The following is a 21,985-nucleotide window of genomic DNA, read 5'->3' on the forward strand; positions in this document are numbered from 1 at the left end:
CACACACACAGCAGTGAACACACACACACTGTGAACACACACCCGGAGCAGTGGGCAGCCATTTATGTTGCGGCACCCGGGGAGCAGTTGGGGTTCGGTGCCTTGCTCAAGGGCACCTCAGTCGTGGTTTTGAAGGTGGGAGAGAGCGCTGTACATTCACTCCCCCCACTTACAATCCTTGCCGGTAGGAGACTCGAACCCACAACCTTTGGGTTACGAGTCCGACTCTCTAACCATTAGGACACGACTTCCCCATCATGCAAGCAGAGAGATGTCATGACAAACGTTTATAGTGATCATTTGAACATGACTAAATTAATTCAATGCGCACATTTTCATTACGCAGAACTCTTTAAGCAAGTCTTTTTTTGAACTTCACTAAACAAATGTGCGTGTGCCACGCAAACCAGCAAAAGATAAAGATGCAAACATGTAGGCCTAGTAGAAAATGTATCTGTATCTAAGTTACTCTTGAGAGAGAGCTGGTTTGGTTTTTGAGAGACTGAGACGCGCAGAGATGGCAACGCGGCTGTTTGATTGTGCTTATTCCATTCATTCGTATCATATCGTAGCCTAAGGTTTAAATCATTGCCTTTTAAATATATACAAATAATAGAACGTGTATGATGTATTATTATAGGTGATATTACTCTTGCCAAGCTCTGATTTCTGAGAGATGCACGGAGAGGCAACAGCAATGCGGTGTTTGATTTGCGGTCTTTTCATTCATAAAGTTTACATTCATTCACTTCACACTCTATTGTGTGACTTTAGAGGTCTGTGTATAATATTGCGCTGATCCCCTGGCTCAACTGTTATCTAGCAAACACCAGACTGTGCCAGCCTCAGCCGAATATTCAGGCAGAATTATTCCTTGTCCGTTATTCGTTTTTCACACCCCTAATTATTACATTACATATTTTAATTTGGCATGCAACATAGATAAAGTCATAGAAAGTAACAGCTACACGCAATATTGTAATCCTAAAATTCACGTCGTACTTGCAATGCATGCTCGAGTAGTCGATTGTTTCCGACAGCACCGTCTAGTGGTTGAAGTAGTCGATCGCTCGACTAGTCTATGCAAGCCCTAATATATATATTAGGGCTTGCATGTGTATGTATATATACACATTTTAAATCAAAACACTTAAAAATATGCCCCCCACGTAATTAAAATAAATGATATATATGTAAAAAATAATACAATAAAATAAATAAATGAATAAAATACAAATAATTAATAAAGTAAACAAATAAATGCAGAAATGCATGAATAAAAAATAAATAAATTAATAAATAAAAATAAATTAATAATACAATAAATAAATGCATAAATACATAAATTAAAAAAGCATGAATTTAAATACATATAAATAAATCTAAATAAATAAATAATACATAAATCTATATATAATCTATAAATCTATGTATAAATGCATAAATGCATCAATCAATTGCCATTTAGACAAATGGAGCCATTTCTATAATTATTTATATAACAATGTCTATGACTTGTATATGACTTGTATCTTTTTTAAATAAATAAATGAATAGAACCACACACATACACTAAAAACAAGCACCACATCACTGACCCAGGTGCAGAGAAGGAAACCGAATCAAACAGAATGACATTCACTGCAGAAGGTTGCGGGGAAAAAACGTTTCAGTTCGGAGTCGGCAGAACATGTGGTTTCTAGGGAGTTACCATGGAGACCAAAACACATTTGTACCTTGACACTGGCAGGCAGTTTTTTTGGAACAGCGCTGACGCTCTAAAAAGCAGAGATGTTCATTTTCCGGCTTTAAGAGCCTTGCTATGGTAGCAATCAAACACACACACACACACACACACACACACACACACACACACACACACACACACACACGCACAGCTTGAGACAAATTGACTACAAGGCATTTGACACCCCAGTAGCTGGAAGCAAGCTGTCCATCTCACTTATATGTTTGGCCTCTTTGTTCCTAAGTCCTGCCATGCAGGAAAAGGGAGGATGCAGTGAAAAACAGAAGCACACGGACCTGATGGAGGAATCAAAAGTGCTAATCAGGCATCTCGCAAGGCCTAACGAGCCGGAAACATCCACTGAGGGGTCAATCAGACCTGATCATTCATCCATCCAATGCCCCTTCCCTCTCAGACAATTTCACACACACTAATTACCCAGAATTTCCCAAAAGATTTAGTTTAACTATAAAAATAGTCAGAAAATCTAAAAGGAACATAGACGAGATTCCATAATTCATTATTTGGAATCAGTCTTAAAGGATATTTTAGGCTTGTAACATCACAGAAAATAAAAACTAGATCTCAACAGGACTATGGCTACGTTCACACTGTCCGTTTTTGGGATTGACAACCGCATTTTCTTTACAGGTGTGAGTCTCGAAATGTCCCGTTCACACAGCAGCTTACAGTTGTGTTTAGAATACTGTCTGTATGAACGTGCAACGGGAGTCAAGCCCGTATTCCTTACTAGTAACCATAGCGACAGTGACAAAGATGTCATTGTCACAAATCAAAGATGGCGACGTGCATAAAACTGAAAGTCTTATCACTTTCTGACACGATGAGTCCAATCGAGCCGCGAGTTCTTTTGTCAAATCTTCATTAACCGACAGCAGCTTTTATATTTGGGTGGAGAGCGGAGCATTTGAATCGCGCTCAGAACACAAAACTGAAGGGAGCGGATCCGGTGGAAAACTGACGGGATCTAAAACGTTCAGATGACACGCAGCTCATTTCTCCGTCACTGTAAGTTACCGAAAACACATATGAAAACACGTAACACACGGTAGACACGTTTGTGCGGCAGAGCGGCTCTCTCTCGCACTGTATGACGTGACAGACAACTAGTTGTCCAGTCCTGTTCCGTTCACACAGCGCGTGTGTTCCGAGAATGCGGTTGTGAGTCCTAAAAATTTACAGGTGTGAGTTCGGTTACAGAATGCGGTTGTCACGCCCGTAAATAACCAAACTGTGTGTGAAAATAACCGTATTAAGGACTCAAAAACAAGACTGACAACCGTATTCTGCTGCTGTGTGAACGTGGCCAAATATTACTCCCAATATGATGAATTGCCAAAAAAATTTAAATTAAAGAAAATCTTTACAAACTTTATTGCAATTTATTTTTAAATGTCCATTAAAAAAAGAATGTATTCCAACACAACAGCTAAAAAGGACTCTGAAACCAAATAATTAAACAAACTTTAAGAATTACAGTTTATCGACTAAGATTGTATTTGACTCTTAAGGGATTCTTACATGATTCCACTGGGATATTTTAGGAATGGCTCCAATTATCAGAAATCCCACTATGACTTCCAATAAAATATTCAAAAACAGTAAAAAAAATCATAATTTGAAAACAAAGGATCAAATCCTAAAGGATATTACTGGGAATTATCTTTGAGGCTTCTGACCTTACACAAAACTAGATCTTTAGAAAATACAGTTCTCAACAGGACTGGTGTAATTCCCAACTCAATATGATAAAATGCCTTTGTATGACAAGCAATTTAAAGAAAATCTTTAAGAATTTTCCCCATGGAATTTTCTTTAAATGTCCATCAGGAAGTTGATATTCCAACACAACAGCCAATAGGACTATGAGAATCAAATATGAATCAAAAACCCTGTAAGAATTACAGTTTATCCACTAGGATCGTATTTGACTCTTAAGGGATTCTTATATGATCCTACTGGGATATTTTGGGATTGGCTCCAATTATGACTGAAATCCCACTACGAATTCCAGAAAAATATTTAAGGCATGCAAAGCTAATCCAAGTGAGAGAGAAAGAGAGTGTGAGAGTGTGTGTGTGTGTGTGTGTGTGTGTGTGTGTGTGTGTGTGTGTTGAAGGGTTTAATGTGTGAATATCATTGGTCATGTCTCTAAAACTGCAACAGGCAACAAAATACAGACCATTTAAACTAGTTGCCCGCTGGTACAGAATCAGCCATAGGAAGTGTTAATCTCCCAGCAGAGGGCACACACGCACACATCCTTGACCAGCGTCTGGCACAATGCTGACGACATTCACATGCTAGTCTAGTCTACTGGGTCATAAACATATAGACTGATATAGATAAAGATATAGATAAGAAGTTTGGGGTCAGTAAGATTTCATGTTTTTGAAATAAGTTTCTCTTATTTTCTCTTATGCTCACCAATGAATTTATTTGATCAAAAAATCAGCAAAAACAGTAATATTGCAAAATATTATTACAATTTAAAATAATTATTTTCTATTTTAATATATTTCAAAATTTTAATTATTCCTGTGATGCAAAGCTGAATTTTCAGCACCATTACTCCAGTCTTCAGTGTCACATGATCCTTCATTTCAAATCATTTGCTGCTCATAAACATTTCTTATCATTACCAATGATGAAAACAATTGTGCTGCTTTATATTTTTGTGGAAACCGTGATACATTTTTTCAGGATTGCAAAAGAACAGAATTTGTACATCTCTATATATAAAATAGAAATATTTTGTCACACACATACATAATTTAATATGGATGGATGGACGGACGGACGGACGGACGGACGGACGGACATACTGATATCAGTCATAATCACTTTGCATAATACAAAAATAAAGTGGTCTATCTCTGAAAGAAGTCCTGTTCCAATGCAATATATACATCTCTAATAAAAGCTATTACATTATGCTAAACCATGAGAGACAAACAAGTACAATCCATCAAGGCTTTCAGACGTTCTCCGAGAAATAGGAGGTGACAGCATGTATCTGATAAGTGTGTGCTTCCAGCCCAGACGAACCACGTCTGTTTCAAGAAGGTTATTCAGACTCATAACTATCTCATCAAGAAAGGCCCATTCGTTAAGACAATTAATTAGAGTAGCGGACGCCTGTGGAAATTGATAATAATAATAATGAAGGGCGTGATGGCTGCTGATTGGTCGACGGGGCAGGGACCCAGGTGCAGGTTTTACGGTTTTTAATTGCAGTCGAGCGTTTTGCACAATGTGTTTTATTCGTTTTATCCGCCGCGGTTGACTTGTTAACCTCTTCTGAAGTGGTGCGCGGGAAGCGCTGATATGTGTGACTTGTCACTTATGTGAAGAGTTAGCAAATTATCAGTGAAGAGGATGAGCCGAGACTCGAGAAACGCTCTCAAGCTGTCAGTCAAGTGTTTCGGAGAATGTGAGGCCTAATGAAGACGCCGTGGAGCTCCGCTGGCAGCCTGTAATTAACAGTTTAGAAAGGAAACTGAAGTGTAACGTCAGCACATTAATTAAAGCACTGGTGATTCAAATAAAATAAATAACAATTATTACCAACATTATCAACATTATTATTATTATTATTATTATTATTATTATTAGTGTACTATTTATTTATTTATTTGTTCCTCCTCCTTAAAATTAAATAAATAAATAACAATAATTATCGACATCATTATTATTGTTAAAGTATGAATTATAATAATAATTAAATCATTTTAAGTACCAGTTAAAATTGTATTATTATTATTAGTAGTAGTAGTAGTAGTAGTAGTAGTAGTATTATTATTATTATTATTATTATTAAATATAAAATTAATACAATAATATTAATTAATATTAATATTAATGCATTAAATATAAATTTATTTATTATATTTATTTTACTAAAATATTTATTATAAATATATAAATAAATAAACTATTCACTAATGTTTAAAAAAAAGTCTACATCAGTTGTGTGTGTGTACTATTTGTGTGAATATGAAATAACTTTCATCGCAGATGGTTTGGTCACTATAATAATCAATCCATAATGATGCCATCTGTTCAGGAGTGACCACCTGAAAGAAAGAAAAGTTTAACACCCAGCCTGGTTGTTAAACACGCTGTTCTCATCAGCGAAGCCTTAAGAAAGTGTCAAATGAAAAAGTCAGCAGAGACGACCAAGACAAAGACTGACTGACACTTTGACGGTTTAAAGTGTGGAAGGTTATGGAATCATAAATGAGCAGAGAGTAAAGTCCCAATTCATCTCTTATTCATCTTCTCTAAGGTCTGTGCAACCGATAAGATAAGCCTAGGAGGGAATGATGGGAAAAATTCAGTGTGACAAAAGAGAAAATATACCATGATATTACTCCGAAAATATATCATGGAAATCCACTACCATGACACTAACGTAACGATAGACGATGACCAGTTTAATGATAGTAAATATCATGTACATAATATTGCAAAATTTAATGGGTATTTATTTTACACAGTATTTACTAAAAATTCTCAATATAAAATAAAAAAAATACATTTAAAATTAAATCAAAAATAAAATGTAATTTAAAAAATTTAATAAAAATGTAATAAAAATAATAAAACTAAATAAGAATATTAAATTAAATAAGAATATTAAATTACATTTAATTTAATTTAAAATAAAATAGAATCTTATGCTATAATCTATTGCAGGGGTGGCGAACTCCAGTCCTGGAGAGCCGCAGCCCTGCAGAGTTCAGCTCCAACCCTAATTAAAACTCACCTGCCTGTAGCTTTCTAGTAACCCTTCAGACCTTGATTAGCTTGTTCAGGTGTGTTTGATTAGGGTTGAAGCAAAACATCTCCAGGACCGCCGTTCGCCAACCCTGATCTATTGCTATCCTTTTAAAACAACTAAATATCAGAATCTGAATACAATACTTTTTTTTTAAATGCCAATATCAGTCAGCAACCAATATTATGCCTATCATGTGCATCCCTGCAGGTAATCAAACAGTAAAACGTTATTACAATTTGAGACCAATCAATCGGTCAATCATAGTGCTGGCACTGTACTCTTTCAAGGGAAATGCTGTTGCCACAATACACAAGTTTAGCAACTGATGTAGCAAATTATTAGAGATGCACCGATCGATCGGCCAGGGATCGGAATCGGCCCGGATCGGTGATCGGCCGGTCAGTCTCACTTCTTTCCGATTTCGAGCCAATCCACTTTGTTACCAGCGGCACAGGCAATAACGTCAGCTGCTCTCTTCTCTCCGACAACCCCTTCTCTCTAACACACGTCTCATTCACTCCAGTTAAATAGTGCTTGTATTGTGCATTATTTTAGTCATTCCTGCAGGTTTCGCGCTTATACCAAACGCGCGCGCACCATCACTGATCTATATTAGTGGAGCGCACAATCCGCGCTCAGTCTCAAACAGCTTGTGAGCCACAAATACCAAAATGAGTGGCTAACTGCGCTAAAACGTTCAAATACATCAAAAAATTATGTCAAAATTCCCGTTTCGGCGAGTAACCAGTTAAACACACTCAGTTTTTTTTTTACATTTGATTACTTTCATTTCTGTAGTATTGCTTAACTGAATAAAAACTTAACCTGAAAAACTTAGTTTCATAGCTCTCTTTATTCTATTGCATTTATTTGTGCTGTTGTTTGCAATTTTTTTGTTCTTATTTTAATACTGACTTTTTACTTGTGTTTTTTTATGAAAATAAAACTTTGCATTGAAGAAAAGTATATTTTTGTTTGTATATGCTGTCAATTATAGTTCTTAGAAAGAAAATCGGAATCGGCAAAAATCGGTATCGGCAGATCACACTAACAAAAAATCGTAAATCAGAATCGGCCAAGAAAATTGCAATCGGTGCATCTCTACAAATTATATAAACACAATTAACCAACTGAAAGTTGTAAATGAAGTTTCCAATCCCAAACAATGTATGACTGAATATGTGTGTGTGAATATGTACATCAGGCTGTTCTTTGAAAGAGGTCACTCTAAATGACACTTGTTTCATGTTTGGTGCTAATGATCTGATTAAACAGAAATGTTCTTTACTGTGTGTGTTCAAAAAGAAACTACTGGCAAAGCACAGAATTCTCTCATCAAAGCCTTTGTTCTTTGAGTCGAGAAACATTCCCCCAGTCTGGGAAATCAATGCTGGGAAGAGGATAGAGCAAAACACATGGAAATGAGAACATAAAACATGGATGCCCAATGAGATCCGACCTGCATCATACTGCCGGATTCCTTTCTTCTGCTAACATTAGAAGCCAAAACTAAAAGCAGCTCGTGCTCTTAGAAATGCAAAGTGACAGCATCAGCCCACCCATCACAACTACAATGAATATTAATATTTAGTGTCAGGAGAAACTTTTTCACTTTTAGTGGCGCATGCTAAGCCAAACATCACTGTAAGTCTTGCTCATACTTAAGGGTTTGGGATTTAAACTACGGTATTAAACTCGGTTACATAACCATAACACATGCAGTATCATATGCGCCACAGACAAGACTAAAAATAGATGATAAAACGTGAAAATCTCAGAAACTTGCACTACTGTTCAAAAGTCTTAGGTCAGTAAGATTTTACAATATTTTTGAAAGAAGTCTCTTATGCTCACCAAGGCTGTATTTATATGGTCAAAAATACAGTAAAAAACAGTAATATTATGAAATATTACAGTTTAAAATAACTGTTTTCCATTTCAATATATTTTAAAATGCAATTTATTTTTGCAATAGTAAAGCTGAATTCTCAGCATCATTACTCCAGTCTTCAATGTCACATGATTCTTCAGAAATCAGTACACTAATTTGATGCTCAAGAAATATTATTATTATTATTATTAAAAGAATCCTGAAAAGTATGTTTTCCACAAAAATGTGTTTGTGATCTGAATTTGAGTAAATCTGAATTTTACCATCATTACTGATCTTCAGTGTCACATCCAGTAATCAATTAAATACACTAATTTATGCTCAAGAAATAATAATAATAATAATAATTAAGAATTATTATTATTATTATAAAACATGATATTTTTCAGGATTCTTTAAAGAATATAAAGTTCAAGCATTTAACAGCATTTACTTGAAATATAATTTTTTGGAACAATGTAAAAGTATTTTTCGATTAATTTGCAATCAATAAATAAATAAATAATAAAACACTTACTGACCCCAAACTTTAGAACTGTAGTCCACTTTATATTGACGGAGGTAGCAAATCTAGAAAACAGAATATCATTAGTGGTCGACCGATATATCGCCAAGGCCGATATTTGGCATTTTTCAAATATCGGCATCGGCCAATACGTTTTTCTGTTTGGCCGATGCGTTTGAAGCGAGACTTTTATTTTGACGGCACTGAGAACGGCAGCGCCTGAGCACACAGTGCTCACATTCTCCCTCTTGTTCGCCGTCGTCGAATATTCATGTCATTTTCACTGTGTGCTGTATGTAATATGAGTGTTACCTTGGCTTTATTTGAAAAAATATGATCCCCAATGCGCACAAACTTCCCAGATTACTGAGTGTTCTGTTGGTTACAGTTTACTTCCTTTTTAATTATATTTTTATAAATATTTATTTGTGAAAAATACTTTGTCATCTAAAGTCTAAGTATGTTTATTTTACAAATTAATTTTTTTATCCATTTTCAAACGATTTCAAATTTCTTAAATATTAATTAAAATTAATACAATTATATCGGCTTTATATCTGCCACCCTGCTTTCCAAGATATCGGCAATCAAAAAAACAATATTGGTCGACCACTAAATATCATAGACCGAAAATACCCTAAACAATAATTTAATGCTCTATAAACGACTTTGAACACCTTAGCAATAGCAACGAAATGGCTATAAACCACACATGGAACCTTTTCTGTATTATGGCTGTTGCCATAGAAACAAAAAAAAATCTTGGCACATTAAAAAAAAAATAAAAAAACACACACATACGAAAGACATTAAAGATCTAACTTTATAAGGCCAAAAAGCTGTAGAATATGAAAAAATATAACAAATGAATAAAAAGTATCACAGATCATTGACCATCATATTTTCAGTGAATCTCTGTTAAAGTAAGTCTACTCACTCCTGAATGCTTTATGCAGCTGAAACTGTGACTTTGTGGCGACAAATTCAGGCACGAAATCATGGCTGTGTTTTGTTCATCAGTGAAAATGAGTTCCCACAGCTCTTTCCCCAGTTTCTGAATAGCCTTAATCAATCAAATTCTTCATGTATTATGAGATTTTTTTAATTAGAATCATCCTTCTGCATTTGAAATGTAATCGAATGAACCTGCGGCTCATATTAGCTGAATAGTGCTTAACTATGCGAGCAAATTGAGAAAACCGCAGTAGTTAAGCGTTCAGCTCAAGCAATCAGCCTCTATTCAGCGAGCATGATTGCTCTCTCAATGACGACAGACGTGAAATGAAAAAAGACAAATGCGTTTCAAAATTAGCTGGATGCCAGTGATGCTATTGACTTAGCATGCATGCTGGCCTGCTATATATTTTAAATGTTTGTGGCCCAGAGACACACTACAATCTGCATATTAATTTGCAGTCTACAATTATGTCAATTACTCAGAAGTCGTTTATTCGGAATTAGCTTTTGAAATATGTGCTAATTAGCATGGCAAATTCATTAGGCCTATTTACGAGGTCCAAAACATCACAAAGATGACCATGAAAAAAAAAAATCATCTAAGATAAGGGGAGAAAATGTTTATTTATAAATTCATCAGAAGTACGAGAGGAATCAAGGGCTGGTAAATTGCACAATTGCAGAAAAACAGAAGGATCTGAATTATCACTGAAGTTAATTAAATCGATATAAACAGACATCACAACTGTCTTTTATCTCTTGCACACTCTTCTTCTAATAGCTTTTTTCATTGTTTTCTCATCACAGATAAGCTTTTAATCTATGATACTGAGTATTAGGTTTAAAAAATATAAACAGCAATATATCACAGAAATGAGAAATGAGAAACATGTTTAGTTTAACAAGGTTAGTTTAGTTTTACAACTGTTGCATAAAAAACTTTTAATATATTCTGTAACTTAATCATTAAAAAAGGGGGGGGGGGAATGTACACTACTGTTGAAAATTTCGGGGTCAGTAAGACTGTTTTAAAAAAATTAAAACTTTTATTCAGCAAGGACATTAAATTGATTAAAAGTGACAGTAAAGATATTTATAATGTTACAAAAGACTTCAAATATTTCAAATAAATGCTGTTCTTTTGAACTTTCTATGAATCAAAGAATCATGAAAAAATTTATTATTGTTTGTACAAAAATATTACGCTGTTTTTTAACATTGATAATAATAATTAATGTTTCTTGAGCAGCAAATAATCATATTAGAATGATTTCTGAAGGATCATGTGACAACAACGTCTGGAGTAATCATGCTGAAAATTCAGCTTTGCATCACAGAAATAAATTACATTTTAAAATATATTAGTTTTAAACCGTAATCATATTTCACAATATTACTCTTTTTACTGTATCTTTGATTTTTTTTTTTTACTTACAAACCACAAAATGGTAATGTATATAAAAACTATAAATACTAAATGACAAATTCATTTCATAACACAGGTGCATCTCAATAAATTAGAATGTCGTGGAAAAGTTCATTTATTTCAGTAATTCAACTCAAATTGTGAAACTCGTGTATTAAATAAATTCAATGCACACAGACTGAAGTGGTTTAAGTCTTTGGTTCTTTTAATTGTGATGATTTTGGCTCACATTTAACAAAAACCCATCAATTCACTATCTCAACAAATTAGAATACTTCATAAGACCAATAAAAAAAAAACATTTTTAGTGAATTGTTGGCCTTCTGGAAAGTATGTTCATTTACTGTACATGTACTCAATACTTGGTAGGGGCTCCTTTTGCTTTAATTACTGCCTCAATTCGGCGTGGCATGGAGGTGATCAGTTTGTGGCACTGCTGAGGTGGTATGGAAGCCCAGGTTTCTTTGACAGTGGCCTTCAGCTCATCTGCATTTTTTGGTCTCTTGTTTCTCATTTTCCTCTTGACAATACCCCATAGATTCTCTATGGGGTTCAGGTCTGGTGAGTTTGCTGGCCAGTCAAGCACACCAACACCATGGTCATTTAACCAACTTTTGGTGCTTTAAATGTGTGGGCAGGTGCCAAATGCTGCTGGAAAATGAAATCAGCATCTTCAAAAAGCTGGTCAGCAGAAGGAAGCATGAAGTGCTCCAAAATTTCTTAGTAAACGGGTGCAGTGACGTTGGTTTTCAAAAAACACGAGTTTCACAATTTGAGTTGAATTACTGAAATTAACTTTTCCACGACATTCTAATTTATTGAGATGAACCTGTAAAATTAACCACATATCTGATCACAAAAAAATATGAAAAAAGTTGAAAAAAAAAAAAAACAGTTTAAATAGTGCATTAATTGTTATATAATTTAAATTTACTGTTTGGTGGTTCCTATACACCAAATAATTTTTTTAGAAAAACGACTTTAATCAAAACAAATCCGTATATAAATTTCAGTTCATCAAGTAACATCTTTGAAAATTCTCATTTGTTTTCATTAGAATCAGAAAATGATTCTATGAAACTGAAGACTGTTCCCAAATTATGATGGAAATTCCAATACGAATCCTGCGCTGATTCCATTTGGAGTTTTTCCTGACTAGGTGCTGAATAAAACCCTCCTCTCTAATGGCTGTTAACCTGCCCATTCTGATGGGCTGCTATGACAGCACCGGCACACAGGGACAGGCCCATAATGCATCAGTGAGTGACAGTGAGTGGAAGTGAATGATAGGGCTGTACAGGTAATGCAGATCTTGGGAAAGTAAAGTGCTCTGTTATCACACGGTGTAGTAGGTGCTTTAGGTCATTATCAGTGACTCTGTAGAGCTCAGAGAAACTCTCACACACACATACACACACATAATCACCATTCATCATTCTGGAGTGGCTGATTATGGGCATTAGGCAAAGAGACGGGTGGCTGAACGTATGACAACAGGCTGGGAAAGGTGGGTGAGGAATCCATTATGGTCAGTATGATAATGCAGGATATCAGGTATTATTGACATATTGTACTCCTTAACATTTGTCTTTGAGGCTGACAGCAGTTTAATGCATGCAGAATGAGGGTAGGAGTAATTACAACCGAAACCGTAATCCATGAAGTGCACTCAGAAGTGGTTTTAATACTAATTTATCAATTTATTAATTTAAGAAATCAGCATCGACCACTCACTCAATGAACAAAAGTGAACAAGGACGATCCTTCATCTGTCTCAAAAGCTAACAGAAGCCTTTTTTTATGTATTTCTGTTGATTTTCTGCAAAATAAGTGTTTGTTTAAATGGAAAGTTACCCAAAAATTAGATTCGGTCATCATCACTATGATGGTTTTCTTTTGTGGAGCACCAAGGGAGTTATTTTTGCACAATGATCCATACAATGAAAGGCAAAAATAACTCCAAGATAACTAAAACAACACTGCCCAAAGTAACCAAAAGTAGCCCATATGACTACTGTACATTACAAGTGTTTTGAAGCAATACAGTACCTTTAGGTGATGATGACAAAATCCAATGTGTTAAAAATTGCATTTAAATTTCTTTAATTTGCACCAGGTTTAACATCAAACACACTTGAAAACCAATGACATTTGACATCATTGTCATCAAACCAGTCGAAACATGTTTTGACGTCATTGAGCTGAACTCGAACACAGACGGGATTTGAGTGCGACAGAAAAAGAAAGGCTTGCAAATAATGGTTTATACCTCACACAAAGCAATCAAAGGCGTATCTCCAACATTCATGTACAACTGTCACATTTTGCTATGCTTTTGATGTTTTTTTGTTTAAATAATTATGTTTCATCGTAGTTTTTTGTTGTCAGTTATGTACATTAGGGCTTTATTTTACATATTATGTGGTTATGGTGGTATAATATTATTGTGTTTTGTATTGCACAACACTGTGCTCCATCTATTTTACATCCAAAGCTTGTGGAAAAGGCTTGTGATGAACTTTGATTCTACATGTAGCTTTCTCATTCCCACCAGTGTTTTTATGGTGGCTGTCAGCATATTATAACAGGAATAAAACAGATTTTTGTAGTTCAGCAGATTGTTATATTAAAGGGTTAGTTCACCCAAAAATGAAAATTCTGTCATTAATTACTCACCCTCATGTCGTTCCAAACCCGTAAGACCTTTGTTCATCTTCGGAACACAAATTAATTAACACAAAAAGTATTCTCGTAGCTTCATAAAATTACGGTTGAACCAGTATTGATGTCACATGTTTTAGCGATGGCCTTACTACCTTTCTGGGCCTTGAATGTGTCAGTTGCATTGCTGTCTATGCAGGGTCAGAAAGCTCTCAGATTTCATCAAAAATATCTTAAAAGGATAGTTCACCCAAAAATGAAAATTCTGTCATTAATTACTCACCCTCATGTCGTTCCAAACCCGTAAGACCTTCATTCATCTTCGGAAAACAAGTTAAGATATTTCTGATGAAATCCAAGAGCTTTCTGACCCTCCATAGACAGCAATGCAACTGAAATGTTCAAGGCCCAGAAAGGCAGTGAAGACATCGGTAAAATAGTCCATGTGACATCAGTGGTTCAACCATAATTTTCTGAAGCTACGAGAATACTTTTTGTGTGCAAAGAAAACAAAAATAATGACTTTATTCAACAATTTCTTCTATTCCGTGTCAGTCTTCGAAACATTCTCATAGCTTCATAAAATTACAGTTGAACCACTGATGTCATATGGACTATTTTAACAATAACCTTACTACCTTTCTGGGCCTTGAACATGTCAGTTGTGTTGCTGTCTATGCAGGCTCAGAAAGCTCTCGGATTTCATCCAAAATATCTTAATTTGTCTTAATTTTGAACAAAGGTCTTATGGTTTGGAACAACATGAGGGTGAGTAATTATTGATAGCATTTAAATTTTTGGGTGAACTAATTGTTTAACTTCCTTACTGAAATATACATTAAGTTAAGTGTAAGCCATAAAACCTAAAATGTTGTTACCATATTTTTACAATAAAGTTAAGGCAACCCCAGCTAGCAGCATCTTTTAACATATTTGTTTACAATGCACTTTTATGCCAATTTTTTTCACTTTCTTTTTAGTTTAGAGATTATGTTAGTCAACTCATTTTGTATTCCACTGGAAAAAGAAAGTCGTACACATTCAGATTTGTTCTGACATTAACGAAATTCAAAAATTATGATCATTTTTGGAAGAACTCTCTCTTTCCGACATCTACCCACACAAGCAGACACCCAAAGATCATCATAATCAACCCAAAATGAGTGAAAGTTCATAACACCACCACAAAAACAGAATATTAAAGCTAAAAGAGAAGAACTAGAGTGATTAAGTGTTTAACTGACTAAAGGAAACAGTGTGGCAAGTCCTCCCAGCATGACCTCTCCGTCTCCCAGAGTCCACCGGGGCCCCGTCTACAGCAACTCTACGCATTAACGTCATTCATCATCCCACACTGAATATTCATGTGAAGGGCCCGGGGGTCAAGCCAAGCGCCATCACTTCCTGCTGGGGGTTAATGGGCATCAGTGCAGGGGTGGGGCCTTAATCTGATTCCATCGCCATGGCAACTTCACCCTAATCAACCTCCGTGGGAGGTGAAGAACAGTCTAATGAAGATGCTGTGACTCCCTCGCACTGGCTTTGTATTAAAGTTGATTAGCATGCGCTACTAACGGTGAGACCTCGTCTCAGTGGAATGTTTCCAAAGGATGATAAAGATTATTATAACAGAGACGAAAGCCGCTTGACTGCATAATGGGCAATAATGGGCCCGGTCAGTGTGAAAAATGGGTTCGCAAGAATGGTTTTTCGTTCTAAATGGAAGGAAAACACTTTCAGGAAGAAAAAGAAAACTGCGTTTAGAATGCAATATCGTGCAGGAATCAATAGCAGCGAGTTAAAGAGTAAAAACGTTTTCCTCATTTCCTATTCAGCCCAAATTTCATGCCAGAAAGTTTGCCAATAAGCGGTTTTATTGGAGTCAAAACGGCTCTGTTCCAAAACTAAGTGGGCTGCTTATCTAGACAGCAATTTTAGGCATCAAAAAGCTCTTGATGCGTAGAGTGATGTAAACAAGATGAAAGAAAATTACAGTTACGCTTCATTTTAAGGTGTCTTTTTATACATTTAAGTACTGAGTAATAATAATTAACTACATGTACTTACTATATGGTTAGGGTTAGGATTAGAGTTTGGCTCAGGGTTACTTGCATGTAATTATGCATAACTTATTGTTATTATAAAAGTAAGTAGATGTAACATGCGTAACAAGGATATAATAGTAAGTACATGTAACGTGTAAAAAGGACACCTTAAAATTACCAAAATTAATAATGCAAGCATCACTTTTGCTGTTGCTCAAACTCAGTGTTAAAGCAACACTCCACTATTTTTGAAAATAGGCTCATTTTCCTTGAATCTATTCAGACCATTAGCATCTCGCTAAAAAATGACCAAAGAGTTTCTATATTTTTCCTATTTAAAACTGGACTCTTCTGTAGTTACATCATGTACTAAGACCGACGGAAAATGAAAAGTTGCAATTTTCTAGGCCGATATGGCTAGGAACTATACTCTCATTCCGGCGTAATAATCAAGGAACTTTGCTGCCGTACCATGGGTGCAGCAGGCGCAATGATATTACGCAGCACCTGAAAATAGGCTAACTTCCGTTAGCCTGCATAACCAACTACACAAACTTAGTGCCGGTCACGTTGGAAGTTACCTAGCTGGGGACTATTTCCAGGCGCTGCGTAATATCATTGCGCCTGCTGCACCCATGGTACGGCAACAAAGTTCCTTGATTATTACACCAGAATGAGAGTATAGTTCCTAGCCATATCGGCCTAGAAAATCACAACTTTTCATTTTCCGTCGGTCTTAGTACACGATGTAACTACAGAAGAGTCAAGTTTTAAATAGGAAAAATATCGAAACTCTTTGGTTATTTTTGAGCAAGATGCTAATGGTCTAATCAGATTCAATGATCTATGCTAAGCTGCAGCTAAAAGTGCTACCGCCAGACCCGGAGATCGGCTTAATGGATTCGAAAACGGTAAAACTCAACTGTTTAACTCTAGGGGAGTTGGAAAATGAGCCTATTTTCAAAAATAGTGGAGTGTTCCTTTAAGGGTTTGTTTAAATTAACCACAAGTATTAAACTTCAGCACATAACTAGTCCAGCATCACCTGTGCTACAGCCAGTAAGGACACTTCAAATCAGAGAAGGTGCTTTTTGATTACTTTTCGTAAGTGATCCAACTTATTTTCACATGGTGGACAACAAAATCCCCTGCCTTAGATTGAAAAAAGCAACTTGCAAAGTAACGACTAATTAGCAATTACCCAGAACACACTAACAACTCCACAGTAATAGGCTTAAAAAAACACTCAATGGCGTAACAACTCCCTGGCACTAGCAACTTTAATGTATTTTCATAAATATTAAATGACCAGAAGCTCTCCTCTAATACACAACCATGATCAATTTCCATGCATCTTCATGTGTCATCTGCAAATCTGTATTTGTAATTTATATCCATATCACAACAAAAGCACACAGACCATATGAATAAAACAATGAATAAATCAGAAAGCAACTCGGGAGTAAAATATCATATTTTTCCATGTCTCTAATAGCTAAACAGCTGAATTATGCCACCAACGTGTTTATCTGAATAATAATGTAATTCCTAATAAACTGAACCAGTTTTAAAATCTCAAAAATGTGAAAAACTCAAATGAAAGAAGTGGCTTAATGATTATAAGCTGCTTTGAATATCATATGAATATTTTATTAGTAATTATTCAACCCCTGCTGAGTAAGAATTTATCATTTGTTTCATGTATGCATCTAGACTTATTATTACCATGCTTATTATTCAAATTTAAGAGAGTTTATGAGATTATGCTATGCAAAATGGACATTTCTGACACAAATTGCTTAAATAGTAATATTAACATTCATCAAAAACTTTAATATTAAGCATGGCAGATGTAGTTATTCAACACGGGCTTACAGCTTGTTACACAAAAAGTGCAAAAAGTGTTATTAAAAAATAAATGCTGCCAAACTGGTTCCAAACTGGAGCCAAAGCTCCTGAAATAGTGATGATGTCATTGGTGTGTACACCAATCCGCTCAAGGCAGGGAGGGCAGGCTAAACAAGTCCCAACTAAACGTCTGAAGTAACTTGCTTTGCAAGTTCCCACTTCTTCTAGACGTAAAACTGTGTTTATGAATGTCCAGGCAGCACAAAAAAAACTTGGCAGACTGCAAATATATTGCAGTAGCTTTGACAAGTCACATGACAGAAGGTAGTGCTGTGATTGGCTGACTACCCTCAATGCGATAATGCCCACCAATCATGCTCACAGCTGGTCCGCAAATCTGCAAGAATGAGCCAAACTGGAAAAAACAGATCACCTAGTTACAGACTAAACAACTCACCCACTCAGATAGCATCACATTTGGCCACACCTGAATCCAAATGAACCCTAAATGACACAAAAGCCTGATCTTTGAGTGAGAGGTGAGGTATACCATCATGATACCTTCATTGTTTACTGACCAAATGGTTCAAAAAGAAAGGGATTATTATTAATGATAATAGCCAAACAACTAAAGACTGAACATGTAAACATCAAATTCAAATGAAAATTGAATTTACAATGACCTAAACAACCCAAACTCACAGAGGGAACTCAATTCAGAAGTCCACCACAGGCCACTGCTATAAACAATCAAAGTGATTTGCCAAACGTAACTGCATTCAAACATACCGTACATTTTAGTGACGAACACGCTAGATAATATTCACAGTAACACAGAAATAGCCTCTCGATCCAGCTCTAGTGTTTGTGTATAAGTACCACGTTTCGTACCTTGTCTTTGTCCTCCACCAGGTCTGCTAGCATGTCATCTGGGTCCAGGATCCCCCCGTCCACATACTCCACATGGAGCGTCCGCACCAGGAATTCCCCATCCTGTTGAAAACAATAGGTCCATTAGAAGTGCCCCGTTCAACAACAATACAAGAGACTAATCATAAGTTTGCAAGTTTTGGATAGACAACATGCCGTTTCGTTCTTATAATTAGTAGAAATCATATTTCTGTAATCAAAAGATGTACAAATATATTAGCAGATAGAGATTACATCACATTATATTTATCATTATTACACAACTAGGATAGTTCTGACTCTGAAATTGGATTGGATGAGCTACCGTACAGAATAATTGTTATTTATAACTTATTGAACATCATGTTGTTGCTGTCGCCACTTTACCGCAGTGAAAATCAACCACTGTAACACACTGTTTTATATCTCACTTTCTTTGAGCACTACTTTATTATAAAAAGATAAGCATGCAAAATACAACAGCATTTGTTTGCCCTCGTTTGACATGCTAGAGGCAAGCTAGCTGAGGCAGCTCTCATTTGTTTTGCCCTTTAATCATGATTAGGAAACAATAGCAGCTTTAATGTATGTCTGATGCTTCCATGTCCATGAATGTATGGAAACTAAGGTAGCGATGACAATTAAAGGTGTGAGTTTCCTGTTGCTCAAAGGTTCAATCCTACAGCACATTAATACTGTTACAGCATAGACTAACATATTATAAATTCACAGAGCTCACAGAATCACAGAATTATAAACTATGACTGGCTGTGCTAAATTATGAATATACTGACAACTAAAGTGTGTTTTTCTTTTATTCACTGACTGTACACTATGGCCTTAAGTGCCTTATTGCTTTGATAAGGCCAGGTACATCAAAAAACTGTTTGTTGAGCCTCAAATCAGCATATTAGAATGATTTCTGAAGGATCATGTGACACTGAAGGCTAGAGTAATTGTGCTGAAAATTCAGCTTTGACCACTGGAATAAATTACATTTTAAAATATATTGAAATAGAAATCTGTTATTTTAAATTGTAATAATATTTCACAAAACAGATTAAATGACTGTGATGAATTTATTATTTTGACCCTGACAAGACAACAGGATGAGATAGGTTACAGGTTGACGGAGAACTTGAAAATTTACGGTGGGAACACATACCTACACGTGTAATCAAATAAGATGTCAAAGTCGTGAGTTGCCATAGTTTGAATACCATCAGCTCATTACAAGCCAAACTCACAGAACGACTTTCCTACTAGGGTTGAAGACACTACAATGGTCTGAGAGAACGTGTTTGGCTGGTAACGCATGACATAACAGATCGAGGTCAACGCCTTTCAGTAGAAACCTCAATGAAACTGTTAACACACAGGACAATAATTCCTACAATCATCTTGTCATGTAATCATGCTGATTATTAAACAGAGGTCAACACTGCAGTTCGATACAAACAATGAAAGTCATTTTCAATGAAAGTCTTTGTAAAAACAGCATTAAATTATTTATTTTTGTGAATTTCAGTATGTACACAGTAGAAAACCCAGAAGTAGCTCAGTCAAAACTGTATGAATGATATTTGATCATCTTGGGGGCATCAAACAAATTGTGTATAGTTTAGTAATAATTTAAAGGGGTCATCAGATGCAAAATTCACTTTTACATGTTGTTTGAACTGAAATGTGTGTTGGCAGCGTGTGTGTACACAACCACCCTATAATGATAAAAATCCACCCAGTGCTTTTTTTTAAATCTCGATAAATCCAAACCCCTTTCTCATATCAAGCCGATCTCAGATTCTTGGCAGAATGACGTAGTTCTGCACAGGCCCCTCCCATGATTGTTGATTGACAGTGACGTCAGTCTTTTTTTTTTTAAGCACAGCTCCACCCTGAGTGAGCTGTCATCAGTCCACCATTGTTGCGACACCGGAGCAGTTGTAGACAAGAATGGCTCCTAAGCGATTGATGTGTTTTGTTATTGGATGTTATAATGAACATAGCAGTTGTCATTTACTCCCCACATCTGAGCCGCTGAAGACGCAGTAGATTACTTTTGTTTCTGAAGGGAATGCACCCCCCGATCTACCTAAATGCGTCTATGTCCGCACGAATCATTCGTGATCCAGCTTCACCTACAGAAGTGAGTATAGGGGTTTTTTTATGAATCTTTGCAAATCGCCTTTCCTAATTAGGGATGCAACGATACCATTTTTTCAGAACCGATCCGATACCAAAAATTCTGAGTATCGGCCAATTCCGATCCAGCCGTTATTGGTGAAAGACACACCTCAGATGAGAGGATTTGTACCAGTAATCTGTGGTTTTAACATGTATAAAGTCAACTTTGCAAATCATTCAGGTGCGAATACTAGTGGTTCAACGGATCACAAATCTCACGGTTCGGATCACATTACGGTTTTTGACTCATTTTTCGGATCAGCAAGAAAAGAAAAATATTTCAATTTTCAACTTGCTTTCCATTTATTACTTAAAGCGAATTAAGCAAACACTACTACTAGTAGCAAATACTACTAGATTAACCAAGAAAGTTTAAAGAGACAAGAGAACAGCCAGTAAAAATAAGAACAAATACACAAATTACAAGCATAGATAAATACAACAGAATATGTTACAAATAAAATAAGTTGGTAGTATTCAAATACAGAAATGTAATAATTAGGGAAAATAACACTGCAGAGTGTTCACTGTATAAATTAAATATAGATTTTTATCACAGCTGTTTTGTTGTTTGATGATCATTAATGACAGCAGCAGTATTTATAGGCCACTGTCCCTTTAAGACCTGATGAACGGATCCGATAAAATGATACACATCACATCCGATTTCTTTCTCAGCTGTTTTCATTCACTTGAGACATAACTGACTGCGTTTACCTGAATGATTGTCGAGATGGGTATTTTGTCATAATTTTATGTGTATGTGTCTGTTCAGAGGATTCAGACGAAGATTCAGTTCGGTGTTCACGCGCCGTCTGAAATGCGTGTGCGGCTGTGCGCGTAGAGAACAGTGCGTGAGTAACGAATCAAATTCCCTTTCGCCTTTTCTATCTGGAATTGTTTAAAATTCGCTTGCTTGTGTAAATACGAACAAATGATAAACTGCCGAATCGTGGGGCTTGGTCTGTACGGATCACGGATCAACTACGATATGTTTAACCACTAATC

The 21,985-nt window shown here is 35.8% G+C and overlaps 1 protein-coding gene across 1 annotated transcript in view; it reads right to left on the bottom strand.

The window, feature by feature from the left end:
* The window catches only part of LOC107673991 (partitioning defective 3 homolog B-like), a 176,434-nt gene that overhangs the window by 144,688 nt on the left and 9,761 nt on the right, over nucleotides 1–21,985 (bottom strand). Inside the window, exon 2 of the mRNA XM_016467843.1 lies at nucleotides 18,776–18,877. Coding sequence (XP_016323329.1) covers nucleotides 18,776–18,877 — 102 coding nt within the window. The remainder of the gene's footprint in view (nucleotides 1–18,775; nucleotides 18,878–21,985) is intronic.

Source organism: Sinocyclocheilus anshuiensis, unplaced genomic scaffold (assembly GCF_001515605.1).
Source record: "Sinocyclocheilus anshuiensis isolate Anshui unplaced genomic scaffold, SAMN03320099.WGS_v1.1 scaffold348, whole genome shotgun sequence".
Lineage (NCBI taxonomy): Eukaryota > Metazoa > Chordata > Actinopteri > Cypriniformes > Cyprinidae > Sinocyclocheilus > Sinocyclocheilus anshuiensis.